This window comes from Macaca mulatta, chromosome 15 (genome assembly GCF_049350105.2).
Source record: "Macaca mulatta isolate MMU2019108-1 chromosome 15, T2T-MMU8v2.0, whole genome shotgun sequence".
Taxonomy (NCBI): Eukaryota; Metazoa; Chordata; class Mammalia; order Primates; family Cercopithecidae; genus Macaca; species Macaca mulatta.
The window spans coordinates 8,057,444-8,073,763 of record NC_133420.1 but is presented as its reverse complement, the minus strand read 5'-3'; the positions used below and the strand labels follow the sequence as shown (position 1 = coordinate 8,073,763).

Below are 16,320 nucleotides of genomic sequence, written 5' to 3'. Positions count from 1 at the left end.
GGGACTTTGTGCGGGGCTTCTCAGGGCCTGTTGTGTGCCAGTGTGCACTGTAGAAGAGGTATTCTCAGGAACCTCTTTTCTGTGGAATATTTCGTGGGATTGGGGTTCCAGAGCCTGTCAGGATGGGTCTGTGACATGCTGGCTCTGTGGGCTCCCACCAGGGTCTGGGGAAGGGGCGAGCCCCGTGGGGCCTGGAGACAGCCGAGTGACCATGTGCCTCCTCCCCAGGCTGGAATGAACTGCTCATCGCCTCCTTCTCCCACCGCTCCATCGCCGTGAAGGACGGGATCCTCCTGGCCACCGGACTGCACGTCCACCGGAACAGCGCCCACAGCGCAGGGGTGGGCGCCATCTTTGACAGGTCAGGGGGGTCCCAGGAGGGACGAGGGCGCTTTGCTCACCTCCACCGCCAGGTGAGCTGAGTTCAGTCGCCTCGGCCCCCGTGCACGTCCTACCTAGTATTATTTCAGCACATGAAGGGTGCACACGTGGAAAACAGAGAAAAGCACAAGGAGGAGGCTCAGAGCCCCATGCCAGCCCTGCCTCTGGGGCATCTGTAACCACAGGGAGCACTTGGCCTATCTCTCTCCAGCTTTTCTTTTTTCACGATCCCATGTATTTATCCGTGGGAAGGAAAGCTTCATTTCTCTTTAAAGCGATGATACCATAGATGCAGTTTTGTAAAAGTGTCGATTCCGGTTGGCACATTGCAGGCTGCGTGAGGCTGGCACGGGAATGCCGTGGCAGCCCGGGGCGTGGTGTGGCCTAACGCCTGTCCCCGTGCAGGCAGGGGTGTCGGACCACAGTGCTTCACGCCTCCCAGCGGAGCATGGGCTGCACCTCAGCCACTTCTCAGGGGACACACTGCAGGAGCAGCACTGGCTGCAGAGCCCGCCCTCGTCCGGGCCTGGGTGGTCCATGTCCATTCACGTTGCCCTCCCAGAGCGCCGGCCAGCTCGGCTCTGCCAGGCGAGGCGGACGGTAACTTCCTTGTCGCTATCACTGCGGTCTTTCTCCACGAGTCCAGAGAGCCCACTGGGCCTTCTGGGGACCGGATGTCAGCTTCAGCTGGAGCAGGAGGGCTGGGGAGGGGTACTGCAGGGTCCTTGGTCAGGGATCTGCAGCACAAGGAGCCGTGGGTGGGGAGGAGCAGGCCACCTGGAGAAGGTGGCCCCTGAACATGAAAGCCCTCACATTAGAGGTGAGTAGAGGTCATGCACTGGCAGTTACAGGGGACGGATGCCCCAGCAGCAATGCCCCAGGGGGTGGTTCAGGTCCCCGCGTCCCGAGGGTGGTCCTGGAACTTGACCTCCATGGGATGTGCCAAGTGCAAAAGGGTTTGTGGCCGCGGATGGTGGGCAAACGCTGGTTTAAACAGTGTCCTCGAGGGTCTTTGCTGCAGGACTTGTCAGGGCCTTTAAGAAGTTAGTGTATGGGAGGGTCCCCACGGGGGCTACAGGGTGCCGTGTTTATTGTCCACAGCAGCTTCTTTAGGGGGGTACTGGGGATACGGCTTTGGGAAGCGAGGCCCCAGCCACTGGCCCAGCTGACAGTTCCTTTGGCTGGCTGGTAGAGAGATGGCGATGACAGAGGTGGACAGTAGCTTCCTTGTTGCTATCTCTGGGGTTACATTCTCTGGGGTCCCAGAGCAGTGACTACAGAGACCCCAGCGTTTCCTCGCCTTCTGTGCAAGTGGAATGCAAAGTCTTTGCCCTCAGTGGCCCAGGCCGTTTCCATGCCCGCTGCCCTGCCCCTCTGCAGCTGTGTGCCTCTGCCTCAGAGCAGACATCGGGGGTCCCTCCCAGCTCCTGTTCTGTCCCACCCTGTCCTCCGGGCTACTTCAGATCTTCTCCCAGGAATCAGCCAGGGCACTCCCCATTCTGCAGACCTTCAGGGCCCCCCTTGGCCTACAGGGGAGAGCCCAGGCTCCTTAGGCAACCATCCGGGCCCCACCCGGTCACCTCCCTTTCCCCTGCTCTGGCCCACCCTCAGTTCCTGGACACAGCAGTCGAGCTTTGGGGTTGGTGGGCAGGCTGCTGAGGCTAGGGGGCCCAGGACACTGCAGAGGCCGATGGGATTCAGAATCCAGCTGCAGGAGTGGGGCGGCTGAGTCTGAATCCGAGAACGCCCCCAGCCTCTCCGTGGAGGGAACTGGCGGGTTTTCCCTGTGTCGAGGCTGGTGGTTTTTTTTTTTTTTTCTGGTGATAAGAAGTGGACATGACTCCCTTTGGCAGCCCCCACCCAGGGAGATCAGGCCCTGGGGAGAGGTCTCTTCCTGGACTGAAGGGAGCGACTGGGGCTGGGGCACGGGCAGGGGCTTTGCCTCAGGTGGTGCTAGGTCTGCAGCTGAGGAGGGACAGTGGTGGGTCTTACTGGGCTCAGGAGGGGTAGACTCTGTACCTCACGTGCAGCTCCGGCTCACCTCAGCTTAGCTGTCACGAGGTGCCTCCTTAGCCTCTAAGTTCGCAGAATAAAGCCCCACAGGCAGACCTAGAGGGAGAGGAGAGGAGCCCACCCTCCGGGCAGGGGTGGCACCTGGGCCCAGGTTCCAGCCCACTCCCTCTCGGGCTGTCTGGTGGTCCTTGCCTTGGCTTGGCCCATCTCAGCCGCCTTCCGGCCACGCCGGGCTTCCCAGAGACCTTGGGTATTTGGGGTATGGCCTTGGTGAGGACCTCGGCCTAACTGGGATGGGGTGTCTGCCCTCCTCCTCTGCAGGGTGCTGACAGAGCTCGTGTCCAAGATGCGGGACATGCAGATGGACAAGACGGAGCTGGGCTGCCTGCGCGCCATCGTCCTCTTCAACCCCGGTATGGCCTTCCTGCCTCGAGGCTCCTGGCCCTGTTCTCTGGTGGGGCAGAGGCACCTGGGCCTCCTCCCGGCTGCACCTCTTGGCTGTGGCCGCACATGAGGCCAACTTCCGCTCTCCTTGAGCTCAGCGTGCTCCCCTCCCAGTGGAAGTGTGGCCGTGCTGCCTTCTGCTCACCTTGAGGGCCCACCAAGGGAGCGTGGCCCCTGGGCACAGGGGGACCCAGCAAGGCTCCTGTCATGAGGGGCTTGGTGGTGCTGTCTGGGCTCCGCGGTTTGCAGCGTTCACCATTGTGCATCGGAATCCATACTCCGGAAGTGGCCGGCTGTGGTTGTGAACTTCCAGTGCTGAAGTTTGGGAGCCCCAAGCCCTGCAGGCTGGGGATGGGGTGGGGATGGGTCAGGCCTGCCAGGTGTTCAGAGGGGACCAACCTCATCCCCGAGCCTCGGATCCAGAGTGTTTCTGGGGCTAGGCCCCTGTGGTTGAGGAGAGCAGGGCTTGGGGCTGTGGGACTGGAGCTGGGCACAGGCCTCTGGCCCACAGTGCGGCCCTTCTCCAGCCTCTGGGTTCTCGGTTTGAAAAGCCTCCTAGATGCTACCCCTTTGCCCAGCAAGTGCTGACACGTGCCTGTTTGTTCGGCACCCTGCCGGGCATGGGAGGACTCTTCACACTGCTGGGTAGGGCTTGCCTGCCCAGAGCTTGGGGTTTAGAGGGTCACGCCCACCAGCAGGCGCCCCCAGCACATGAGGACAGGAGCGTGGTGGGTCGAGGGTGCGGGCCACGTCCTCCGGGAGCTGAAAGTTAGACAGGGGCCAGGGGAACGGGAGGCACAGAGGTGGGGTGCACTGGTGGGGGCAGCCCAGGCAGGGTCTTGAAAGTCTTGCTAAGTCTGGGTTTTCTCCTGGGGCCACAGGGAGCCAAGTCCCGAGGGGTTCCAGCTGGGAGGGAGCTATGGGTTTCTGTGTTTGGAAACTCAGCTCATTGCGATAGGGGTGGGCGGCTGGGGTGTGGAGGGAGAGGTTTGGGGCTGCCGTGGGGAGCTCACCTGGGCCGTGGTGGAGGGAATGGAGCCCTCTTGGTTCCTGGCCCTGACCTTGCCCTTTCTCAGACCTGGCTCTGAGGGACCGGGCCGGGATGGAGATGGGCATCTTCTTGTGGGGAGAGCTTGTTTCCAGGGACATTATATCACCCAGGCTGTGCATCCAGGCCATAATCCTGCCGGCTCGGAGGCTGAGTCACGCCACGGCCCGGCCCGGCCCGAGGAATCCCCATTCAGGTCCTGTGTGGTCTGGTTGCTAGAGCTGGGGCACCAGCGGGACCTGGGCACGGGCCTGCAGGGAGGGTGAGATTGTCTGGCACGAGCAGGGTCTAGGCACAGGCTTGCAGGGAAGGCGAGGAGACCAAGGCACAGGCTTGCAGGGAGGGTGAGGAGACGGGCTAGAGCTGAGGCAGCTCAGGGAGCCAGACATGTTGCCAGGGAGCCCCAGGACACGGGCCCAGGTGGCATTCACATGGGGTCCCTTGGCCTTGGAGGTGTTGGTGGCTGCAGTCTCAGCCCCTGTCCACTCTGGGCTCTCGAGTCTGGGTCCTGAGCTCAGCACTCCCCGAGCATGCCGAGGATGGGTTCCCTCAGGGTCTGGGTGCTCCTGGGAGCAGCAGTGGTAGCTCCCGTCCGTGTCATGGGGCTGAGACCCAAGGGCAGCAGAGGCCTCCATTGTCTCTCCCAGTTCCCATGGCGGCTGGAAGGCAGCAGATTCCTGACACTTTATCGATGGGGAAACCGAGTCTCTGGAGGTCAAATAATTGGCCCAAGGCCACATGGCTGGCAAGTGGCAGAGCCGAGCTTGGACCCAGAGCAGCCTGGCCTGGCCATGGATTCCACGGTCATCCCCCTGCCACCAGGCTCTGGGGGAGCAGGCGGGGGCGTGTCCAGCGGTGTCCCACACACCACCTGCTCTGCCCGTGGTGGGGCAGCTTGGGAGACCCCACACAAGCCTGGGTCCTGGGGGCGGGTACCTGGAACACACCCAGCTGAGGGTTCTGACCTGTGGCCTCTTCTCCTTTCAGACTCCAAGGGGCTCTCGAACCCGGCCGAGGTGGAGGCGCTGAGGGAGAAGGTCTACGCGTCCCTGGAGGCCTACTGCAAGCACAAGTACCCAGAGCAGCCCGGAAGGTGGGCCCCGCCCTGTCCCACACACACCCCAGACCTGGGCTCTTGTCTCCAGAGCCCCCACCTTGCTGCAAGGCTGTTTTATGTGAATGAGAAGGTGGCACCTTCCCCAGGCCCAGCCCGTGCCAGCAGGTCCTGAGCAGGCAGCGGGAGGTCCTCCAGGCCAGTGGGCTGTGGCAGGCACACCCCACAGGCTCACGCTATATCCCCACCGGAAGGATTACCTCACACCTGGCGCATAGTAGGTGCTTGTCTTTGTCAAGTAGGTAGATGAAGGCTGTGCTTCACCCCCCACTGCGCTCCCCTGCCAGGCAGAACCACCAGAGGTCCGGCGACACCAGCACGTAGTAGGTACTTCACAAGCATGTGTAGAGTGGATGGCCAGATGCCTACACATTCTAAACACTCTCTACAAGTGTGTACAGAATAGGCAGCCACAGCCCAAGCGCAGAGCTCATCTTTCTCCCCTGCCCGGCTGTGGGCCCTAGAAGGGCTGGGGTTCTCTCGTTTCTGAGTCCGCAGTGCTGGGTGCACAGTAGGTGTCCAGGAAGAGAAACATTTGTGGATCCCTCGGTTTCAAAGTCAGCTCTCCAGAGTCTGCCTCTTCTCTCAAAAGGGGCATCTCCTGGCCTCTTGATCCTCAGACTGTGGGTGGGGGTTTGGGGGAGGTGGGGCCCAGCAGACCTCCTAGGACACCCAGGCCCTCCCGCCACCAGCACATACACAGTTAACCGTGTCCCCGCTGCCTGCTCAGCCCTCATCTGGCTTGGTTTAAAGTGAAACTTCCCGGAGGACGAGGACAGGAGGGGGTGGCAGGCAGCTTATTTTTCCTGGCTTTCTGCCCTGGCCCATCTCGCCAGCTCAGCAGAAAACAGCTTGTTCTCTGGCCGGACTCCAGCCTCTGCGCTGTTTTTGCCTTTAAAACAAGGACTGCGAGGCAGCCAACCACAGAGCTTTTCCCTGAAAGAGAGACGTCGTTAATAATTAATGAGGTCCCGCAGCCCCTGGAGGGGCCGTGTGGAGAGACTCAGGCCGTGCACAGGGGCCTTGGGGCAGACACGGCCAGCCAGAAGGGACACCTGGTCCCCCCTGTCCTCAGCGGCAGCTGCTGCCCTCATGCCTGGCCCTGCCATCCCTCTTCCCAGAGCCCCAGACTTCCCCCCGCTCCCTCTCCGCCAGCCCACTGGTCCCTGCCCCAGGAAACTCCCCGGGGTGGGCCAGGCCCTGAGGAGCAACCCATGCTCCCTCCCTCCCCCGCCAGCCTTCTCTGACCAGGCTGTGCCCAACACCAGCAGAGCTATTTCTGGGGAAGGGGTGGCCCTGCTCTGAGGCCCACAGCCCTGCACGAGGTGCCGTGGGAGGCACTCATGGGGTGCTGACGCTGTATGGAAAGGGGCTTGCCCCAGTACACAGCTCCCAAGTCAGGCCCGGCTCCACCTGCAGTGGGGGTGCAGCCTGACTCCTCCTCCCCCACCTGATGCCCTTTGACTTCTTGGTTACCCACCATGTGCCCTGCCTGTTCCCTGCAACTCACCAGTGTGCTCAGCAGCCCTTTCCCTGACAGGCCCCACAGTCGCTTGCTGCGATGGTTGCTGCAGCCAGATGCATTGCTGACCTCACACCCGCTCCTGGCTGTCATGGCCCATATTTTTCCATTTTTTAAGAGAGAGCGTCTCGCTGTGTCGCCCAGGCTGGCATGCAGTGGTATGATCGTAGCTCACCGCAGCCTCAGCCTGGGCTCAAGTGGTCCTCCGTACAGGCATTATGCACCACCACGCCTGGCTACTGTTTTTCTCTTGTTCTTTTGTAGGGACAGGGTCTCACTGCGTTGCCCAGGCTGGTCTCGAACTCCTGGCCTCCAGCCATCCTCCCACCTCGGCCTCTCAAAGTGCTGAGATTACAAGTGTGAGCCGTCATGCCCAGCTGCCCACAATTTTTCACTTCTTTACAAAGAACTATTCAGCCTGCCCTAGCCAGCCGCTGTCTGGCCCCTGGTCCTTCATCTCCGTCCTCGGCCCCAGGGATCCTCCTTCACTCTCTCCTGGCTCTGGGACGCCACCGCCCCTGTTTCCTTCTAGCCTCCCCTCCTTCCCTCTGGAGGCTTGGCACAGGCAGCTCCGGGGCTACAGACCAGCCTCGGATGGGTTGGGCTCTCAGACGCAGCCCCATCCCCAGGGAGGCCTCCAGTTGCCAGGGCAGAACGGCCCCTGCCCGTTGCCTGGCCCTCACCAGACCCGTTCCCTGCAGGTTCGCCAAGCTGTTGCTCCGCCTGCCGGCTCTGCGCTCCATCGGGCTCAAGTGCTTGGAACATCTCTTCTTCTTCAAGCTCATTGGGGACACGCCCATTGACACCTTCCTCATGGAGATGCTGGAGGCGCCGCACCAAATGACTTAGGCCCGCGGGCCCATCCTTTGCGCCCACCCGGTCTGGCCACCCTGCCTGGACGCCAGCTGCTCTTCTCAGCCTGAGTCCTGTCCCTGCCCTTCTCTGCCTGGCCTGTTTGGACTTTGGGGCACAGCCTGTCACTGCTCTGCCTAAGAGATGTGTTGTCACCCTCCTTATTTCTGTTACTACTTGTCTGTGGCCCAGGGCAGTGGCTTTCCTGAGGCAGCAGCCTGCGTGGCAAGAACTAGCGTGGTGAGCCCAGCCAGGCGCCTCCCCACCGGGCTCTCGGGACGCCCTGCCACACCCCACGGGGCGTGGGCGACTCGCAGGGTCTTCGGGCCCCAGCCCTGGAGCTGTAGGCGTTGGGAATGGGGTTTTTGTTTCCGTTGCTGTTTATCGATGCTGGTTTTCGGAATGTCCGTGTGGCCCTCCTGTCTGGAGTGACATCTTCACCTGCTCTGAATACTGGTGCCTGGCCAGCCTGTGACAGCTTCCCCCTCATCAGGAGGAGGGGACAGCTGGGGGCGCAGGCTGGTGTGTCGTCAGCAAAGACCTCAGCCGCCTCGGGGAGGAGAGGGGACTCGTGGGGCCAGCAGGCTGCCCTGTGCTCTGAGTGAGGGGGAAGCAGCCCCTTTTTCCAAAGATAACTCACAGGTTGGCCCTTGAGCCAATGAGAACATGAGCCACCGTCTGTGCAGGGTTTTGGGGCCACCTCCAGGCTGCAGGGACAGGGGTCACTCACCACCCCTCGGTTTTCTCTCTGCCTTGGTGTCCTGGTTTCAGACTCCCTGCTCCCTGTTCAGACCGGAGTGCCCTGGCCCCTCCCCAGCCTGAGTCTTCTTGCTCTGAGGGCCGGGCCGAGGCTTGTCCTTGGTTCCTGCAGGGCTGGCCCCGGCTCGGGCGGGTGGGGTGTCACCACCTCACTGGCCTTGCTGGAGGCACAGGGCTCTGCTGACCTGCAGCCATCTGTGAGGCCCGCGGGGATGGGAGGGGAGGAGGGTGGCCTGTCGGTTGCCCTCAGAGGGGGCAGGTGGCCTGGAGAAAGAGGGGCTCAGGAACTGGGAGCCTCGTGGGTGGGGCAGATGCTCCGCGGCCCGGAGTGGCTCTGCGGGGGCATTGGTGGAACCCCCGCTCAGGCTTTCTCTCTGGCTGCCAGTTGTGTCTAAAAGACTTGGAATCTGAGAACCCTGAGTTGCAGCGCCCTCGGGCCTGGGCCACACGCAGGCCCTGGTGGGACCCCCCAGCCTGGTGGTGTCCACGGACAGCGTTGTTCACCCAGAGCCTTACTTGGGAGCCTCACTGAATGTCTTGCTCTGGTTGAAGGTGGTGGGGGCTCAGCCCCGTGCGGCCCGGCGCTCCTCCCACAGGCTCTGCCCCCCGGGCTCCGGTGGTGTGGGGACCCTCTCAGGTTGAACTCGCCTCTTTTGCACTGGAAGGCCCTCCCTTTGGCCTGAGTACTTTTCCTAGTCACGCCTCAGTCCCGTGGACCCAGCGTTTGTCAGTCGCAGGTGCCTGAACAGGGGATGGATGGGGGGATACAGGAGGGGGTCTTGTCTTCCCCGGAGCAGTCTAGGAATGATGCGGGGGAGTGGGTGCCTTCTCCAGAGTCTTACCCCACCTGGAGCGGGGGCTTCCTCACTGGGGAAGGGAGCTGCCTAGGAGGTTGGACTGGGAGGCAGTGGCTTGGAGAGGCAGTTCTCCAGTCTCGGTGGGGAAGAAAGTGTCCATTCTTTTCCTTCCTGGATCTCTCAGCCAGAGCTGAGCTGAGGCACCTGGGTGGAGCCTGCAGCTGAGTCTGTGCCCGAGACAGAGGCTGTCAGAGATTCCACAAGCCTCTCCTTCGTGTCCCCCTCCACCCCTGCCTCCTTCCTGCCCCCCTCCACCCCTGCCTTTCAGCGTCGTGGATCCCCAGAGGTGGCCCCCTGCCCAGTCCACCATCCTGAGGCAGAGTGTTGAGCCTCACACCTGTACCAGGTCCCTGGCCAGCTGGGCCCCTCCCAGGCACTGCCAGGAAGCCCCAGCTGCCCCTGGGGGGTGTGATGGAAACGGCAGGAGGATGCAGGCATTCTCGGGGCCCCGGCGGTGGGAGCGTGAAAACACCTAACGCCAACACCTGGTGCCTTCTGCAGCCAGCGCCCACCCATCCGTGCCCGGACCCTTGGGAATGCCCGCGGCTCCAGAGGAAGAAGCCCAGGGACGGGCCTCAATGGTAGGGGGTCGGCTTCTTGGGAACTTGGTCGTTTCCGGCGCTGGCTGGCTGGCTGGATGTAAAGCACTGAAGGCCCCCCGGGCCACCAACCCCTGAAAGCAGAACTGGGCCTACCTGGCCCCGGCAGCCTTGTCCACCGCTCCACGTGTCCTGGGCTCTTCCTGGCCCTTTCTCATCGGCCTTGCGGTTGTACAAACAGTGCTGTTGGTTTGAAAAGGTGACGCGTGGGGAGTGTGACACATCACTGAGTAGAGAGGTAGAGTTTCTATTTAACCAGACCTGTAGTAGTATTACCAATCCGGTTCAATTAAGGTGATTTTTTTGTAATTCTTATTTTGGTGGGACAATCTTTAATTTTCTAAAGATAGCACTAACATCAGCTCATTAGCCACCTGTGCCTGTCCCCGCCTTGGCCCGGCTGGATGAAGCGGCTTCCCAGCAGGGCCCCCCCTTCCCAACGGCTGCTTCCTGGGCCCCCGGGGCACTCCGGCACCTTCAGTCGGGCGCCTCAGCTGGTCACCTTCCGGCTTTGCCGTTCAGATGGCGCTCCTAGGCTGAGGAGTGAAGATGCCACAGAGCTGGGGTCCGCTAGGCTGCGTCGGGCACGCTTGGAAGCTGGCCTGCTGGGACTTTCCACCCTGGGGCCTGTGTCAGCCACTGGCCCTCCGTACCCTGGAAGCATACGACCTCTGGGAAAGACAGCCCTGAGCTTCGGTTTTCCAAGCACGGTGTTCCCCAAGAATTCTGGGCTGGCGGCCTGGTGGCAGTGCTGGAGATGGCCCCGAGCCCCTCCCCATGGGGCACCCAGGAGGGCTCTGCCAGAATGTGCAGCCTGTGGGTAGCCGGCTGGTGTCCCTGTCGTGGAGTTGGGGTGCGTGACCTGGTGCCCGTCCACGCGGGTGTGCGGTGTGAACATGTATGTCCTGTACAGAGACATGCGTGTGGAGAGAGCCGCACGCGAGTGCCACGCGGGAGAGGCGGAGCGGCCACCAGTGTTTTGTGTTTATTTTTCATCAAGACATTTCCCCTGTTTTCCTATAAATTTGCTTCATGTAAGCAAGTATATAAGGACCCTCCTTTGGTGAAATCCGGGTTCGAATGAATATCTCAAGGCAGGAGATGCATCTATTTTAAGATGCTTTGGAGCAGACAGCTTTAGCCGTTCCCAATCCTTAGCAATGCCTTAGCTGGGACGCATAGCTAATACTTTAGAGAGGATGACAGATCCATAAAGAGAGTAAAGATAAAAGAAAATGTCTAAAGCATCTGGAAAGGTAAAAAAAAAAAAAAAAAAATCTATTTTTGTACAAATGTAATTTTATCCCTCATGTATACTTGGATATGGCGGGGGGAGGGCTGGGACTGTTTTGTTTCTGCTTCTAGAGATTGAGGTGAAAGCTTCGTGCGAGAAACGCCAGGACGGACGATGGCAGAGGAGAGGGCTCCTGTGACGGCGGCGAGGCTTGGGAGGAAACCGTTGCAACAGGGGTTGTCTTCCTTGGGGGCAGGAGGGTGGGCCTGAGGCTTTCAAGGGTTTTCTTCCCCTTTCGAGTAATTTTTAAAGCCTCACTCTGTCGCGTCCTGTTGCCGGCCTTCCTGCGACTGTGACTGTGAAACGCTTCCCCGTACGATTGTCTCTGAAACATCGCGGCCGCAGGTGCCAGGGTTTGATGGACAGTGACGTTAGAATGGTGGAAAAGAAGCACGCAAAGGGAGAAACGTGAGAGGAGAAACAAAATATGAGCGTTTAAAATACATCGCCATTCAGTTCGTTTGTTCTGTGTGGGGATTTTTTTTGTTTGGGGCGGGAGGGCCCGTAATCAGTCCCCACCAGCCCGCCCTCCTCCCCACCCCACCCGTTGGTCCTGTGTGGCAAGGCCGGCGTCCTCTGCGGGCCACACTTGGGAGTTCTCTCCCTGTCCACTGGCCTCTGCTGCTTCTCCAAGGGGCAGGGGGCTGGGGCCTCCACGAGGGTATCTGTCAGCAGCCACGGGCACCGGGCCTGTGGGTACCTGCAGAGTGCGAGTGTTCCCACCTGTCCCTCACCGGGCTGCCTAAGCATCCACATCTCTGCAGCCATGCTGGCCTGGGTGGGCAGGAGGTGAACCCACAGGGCCAGGGAACACACGATGTCACCCAACTGCCCCATAAAAACAAGTTAATGATGCCCCATCTGCACTGTCTCCTGTGATAAATGCCCTCCGTCTCCATGCTGTCTGGGGCTGGGCTGCTCCCGGCCTGAGGTTTCGTGGTGGTGCCCGGAGCCCTCTCATGCACCTGTGTCCAGCCAGGCACCCTCCACGAGAAGCACCAGACACAGTGAAGATGGGGAGTGGGGCTCTGAGGGTCCAGGTCCTGCCCTGTGATGGTGGGCAGAGGGCCGTGTGGCCTGTGCCCAAAGCAAGGGTGGCTCCTGGGTGAGAATTAAAATGGAAGGGCCTGCCACCTGAAGGGCAGGGGCTTCCTGATGGCATTCCCCTCGTGAGCACACACACATTCACACACTTGCCTACTCACCCGCACAGACACGCTCACATGCACCCTTGCACCCATTCATATGCATGCACACATCACATGCTCACACACATGCTTTGGCATGCACACCCATGCACAACTGCTGCCATGTACACACGCATGCATGCCCGTGCAACCACCGATACACACTTTCATATGCACGCACCCGTACACGCTCCCATGCATCCACACTCCCAAACACGCACCCATACATGCTCATGTACACACCCACACTCCCATACACATTCCCATACACCCACACACCCACACTCATGCACACCCACACTCCCATACACATTCCCATACACACTGCCATGCACACACACTCCCATGCACACCCATACACGCTTGTGCACACCCATACACACTCCCATGCACACACACCTATACACCCCCCACACACCCATATTCCCATGCACACACACTCATGTACACACCCATGCACGCTCTCATGCACACATACATGCTTTCATATGTACACCAATAATCCCATGCACACACACCCATAGCCGCTCATGCACGCACCCATACACACCCCCAGGCACACACACCCATACACGCTCCTGTGCACACACACTGACACTCAGGAACATACACACTTGCACTCAGTCCTGGAAGGCTCGACAGAGCAGTGGGGGTCGTGGGGGCGTGGCTGAGCCAGCCTCCCTTGGTGGAGTCAGGACCCACCATTCTCCCTCTTCCTGGGAACGGCAGCTGTGCCCTGAAACTCTGGGTCACTCCCTGGCCCTGAACTGTGGCTGAATGGTGGGTGCCACAGGAGTCTGGACTCACTTTGCCATCTTATGAGCCGCCCTGGGTCCAGAGGAGGCTCCCCGGGCTGCACACCCTCCTCTGCCAGGGCCTCGGCTCTGCCCACCAAGACCAGCCTGGGCTTCTCCAGAGGGGCCCAAGTGTGAGTGGACCCCGAGGGAAGGCAGAGTCCTCGAAGTGCCCACCTGCTTTCTCCTCATTGGCACAGCCCTCTGCCGACCTGGCCTCCTGGGTCTGGCCCACCCATGTTCTCTGCATATAATCTTACACACATGAAGCATGTGGGCCTCTTCCATGGTCTGGAAAAGGGGTCGACCCTGGGGCCTCTGGAGCTGGGTTGTGGCCTCCCTGTTGAGGGGCTCCTGTCCTGCTGCACATGTGCGCACATGGCTGAGTGCTGCTGTGTGAGACACCAGCGGTTGGAACCTGGCTCTGTCCCCTGGTGGTCCCCTGGACTCTGGGCACAGCCTCCACAGACACCCGTCCTTGGGGTGAGTGAGCTCTCGGCGTTCTCAGGCCAGGGCGCAGGGACAAAAAGGGAAAGCTCAGGTATGTGGGTGCAGGACACAGAGCCCTCGGGGCTCTGAGAGAACCCCAGGAAGGGGAAGCTCCCCACGGGTTCCCAGGGCCTTGGTGCTGGTTTTAATAATGGGGCGAGGCGTTACTACGGGACTTCCTGGGGTGAGCGTGGGGGGAGTTTGGTGCCCCTCCAGGGACGTGAACACCTCCCCGTGCTCCCACCAGCCAGGCAGAAACTCCAGGCTGCTGGCTGGCATGGCATCGCAGGACAACCCAGCTTTGGGCCTCCCTGTGGCATCTGGTTGCCATGGCGACTCTTGCCCAGGGCTGTCCCTCTGGACCAGAGATGCTGGGCTTGGTAAGTTCCTCACCAGCACGCTCAGGCGGCGACAGCGAGCCAGTGTGGGCTGGAGGTTTGTGAACCGAGAGTCGAGGGAGGGGCAGGGACTCAGGCACCTGCGGTGGGGGCAGGGACACATGGGGACTCCTGGATGGGTGCTGCTGAGCTCCCTGCGCTTCTGTCTCTGCCATCAGCCAGCACACAGCGTAATGGGAGGAAGGGCAGGCGTGGGGAATGGGGTGCATCCTGACAGCACCTCCTGAGAGAACGGGGCAGCCCCTGCACTGTGTGCAGGCAGATACACTCAGGGCGGAGGAGGGTCATCGCTGTGCCTGAAGACAGCTGCACCCAGGTGAGCAGAGATCAGGGAAGTCTCAGGGGCCTCAGGAGGAAGGGACTGGGGCGTGGAAGGGCCACATAGAGCCTGCAGCCCAGTCCCCTGGACTCTCAGATGGGCACAGCTGCCCCCCAGCAGGGACTCAGACAGCATCGGGGCGGGCAGGCCATTGAGTGTGGCATTTTCTACCTGCCTTTCCGCAGCGAGCCCCCTCTGCAAAGATGCCCCGAGGGAACCCGCAGCCCCTGCGGGGCTGTGTCCCCACAGCTCACAAAGGCCCCCAGAGGAAGGAGTTTGCCCAAAGGGATGCCGAGGCAGGACCAGGCCCCATCCCACCCCCTCGGTTATGAAGGACCTGATTAGAAACCCAAGGACCCACAAGGACAGATGCCCCGGCGCCCGCTGCGGTGCCCACGGCGTGAGGCAGCCCTGCCCCCTGCTGGCGACGCTGGGACAGCGCGGGTCCTCCAGTCCCTTCTTGCTCCTCCAGGCCCGTAGGGGCCACAGTGGCTTCCGGCAGTGGGGTTAATTACCGGGAGTTAGAATCAGCTGGGCACTCTGCCACCCAGCCATACCCCCGCTCACTGCAGCAGGCGGTCCAGTCAGGAGCCGGCTTCATCCCAGTTTCACCAGGAAGCCTCCGTGGTCAGCTGTTCAGGAAGCTGGGCTCACAGCCCTACTGGGTGCCAGGTAGGCTTGGCCTGCAGCAGGTGCAGGGAGGGAGGGAGGCGGGTCCTGCCCTCTCCGAGCCTCAGTTTCCCCATCTCCCCACCTCCAAAGTGAGGACAAACTCCCCACTTTCCAGGGCTGTTGTGACCAGGGCCTTCACCCAGAAAATGCTTTAGGAGGAAGCAGCCACTTATTCCTTTCTTTTGGTGTGAAGAGGCTGTAATGCAGGGTATCGGTGGAGGAGGCCAGGCGACTTGGTTCCCTGAGCAAAGGGTGGAGAGCAGGAGCCCTTGGAGATTTGACCCAGGGCCCACCTCTGGAGAAGCACAGGACGGTGGGCCCAGGTTCCAGGGCCTGGGATCCATGACGTGGCTTTTCCCATTATGGGGGATGGGGAAGGTCAGGTACCATGGTGCCCTCCAAGGTGAGGAACGGAGCCCTTGAGGTCCAAGGGCAGGGCAGAGACCCCTGTGTGGGTCAGTGGGGGCATTTGGGAAGCACAAGAGAGGAGACTCAATGGTCTTCCTTTGTTCTCACTCCTTCCCCCACTCCCTCCTTCCCCCTCCCTTCTTCCTCCCTCCTCCTCTCCTTCCTCCTTCCTTCCCTGCCTCCTTCCCTCCTTTCTCCTTAATTCCCCCTTCCCTCCTTCCTTCCCCTCCCTCCCCCCTTCCCTCTTCCTCTCTTCTTCCTTCCCCCTCCTTCCCTCCTTCCGCCTCCCCCCTCCTTCCTTCCCCCATCCCTCCCCATTCCCCCTCCTTCCTTCTCTCTCCATCCCTCCTTCCCCCTCCATCCCTCCTTCCCCCTCTCTCTCTCCTTCCTTCTCCCTTCTCCCTCCTTCCTTCCCCCTTCTCCCTCCTTTCCTCCCTCCCTCCTTCCCCCTCCCTCCCTCCTTCCCCTTCTCCCTCCTTCTTTCCTCCCTCCCTCCTTCCTTCCCTCCTCCCTACCTCCTTGCTCCCTCCTTCCCCCTTCCTCCTTCCTTCTTTGTCCCTCCCTCCTTCCCCCCTCATCATTCCTTTCCCCCTCCCCTCTCCCCCTCCCTCCTCCCTCTGCCCCCTCCTTCCTTTCCCCATCCCTCCCTCCTTCCCTCGTCCTTCCTTCTCCTTCCTCTCCTTCCCCACTTCCTCCTTCCTTCCCCCTTCTCCCTCCTTCTTTCCTCCCTCCTTCCTTCCTTCCCTCCTCCCCTACCTCCTTGCTCCCTCCTTCCCCCTCCCTCCTTCCTTCCCCCTTCTCCTTCCTTCTTTCCTACCTCCCCTTGCCTTCTTCCTTCCCCCTCCCTCTTCCCCCCTCCCTTCCTCCTTCCCCTTCCCTCCCTCCTTCTCCCTTCCTTCTTTCCCCTCCCTCCCTCCCTCCTTCCTCCCTCCATCCTTCCCCATCCCTCCCCCCATCCTTCCCCATCCCTCCTTCCATCCCTCCCCCATCCCTCCTTCCATCCTTCCCCATCCCTCCCTCCTTCCTCCCTCCTTCACTCCTTCCTCCCTCCTTCCCCCCTCCTTCCCTTCTTTCTCCTTCCTTCCCCCTCCCTCTTTCCCCCTTCCCCCCCTCTTTCCTTCCCCCTTCTACCGCCTTCTTTCCTCCCTCCTTCCTTTGCCCCTCCCTCCC

The 16,320-nt window shown here is 61.2% G+C and overlaps 2 protein-coding genes and 1 pseudogene across 34 annotated transcripts in view; all 3 read left to right on the top strand.

Moving 5' to 3' along the window:
* Positions 1–11,345, top strand: part of RXRA (retinoid X receptor alpha) — a 120,570-nt gene extending 109,225 nt beyond the window's left edge. For all 33 annotated transcript variants that reach the window (XM_077967177.1, XM_077967161.1, XM_077967157.1 and 30 more), the window contains 4 exons: positions 229–361; positions 2,716–2,807; positions 4,874–4,979; positions 7,224–11,345. In XM_077967177.1, coding sequence (XP_077823303.1) covers positions 229–361; positions 2,716–2,807; positions 4,874–4,979; positions 7,224–7,371 — 479 coding nt within the window. In that variant the 3' untranslated portion in view covers positions 7,372–11,345. The remainder of the gene's footprint in view (positions 1–228; positions 362–2,715; positions 2,808–4,873; positions 4,980–7,223) is intronic.
* Positions 8,041–8,816, top strand: LOC106993576 (uncharacterized; annotated as a pseudogene).
* On the top strand, positions 8,886–10,825 carry LOC106993577 (uncharacterized). The gene is made up of 3 exons (XM_015116404.3): positions 8,886–9,024; positions 9,492–9,571; positions 10,164–10,825. The coding sequence occupies exons 1-3, from the start codon at positions 8,886–8,888 to the stop codon at positions 10,671–10,673; spliced, it is 729 nt and encodes a 242-aa protein (XP_014971890.3). The 3' UTR covers positions 10,674–10,825.
* Positions 11,346–16,320: the final 4,975 nt, after the last annotated feature.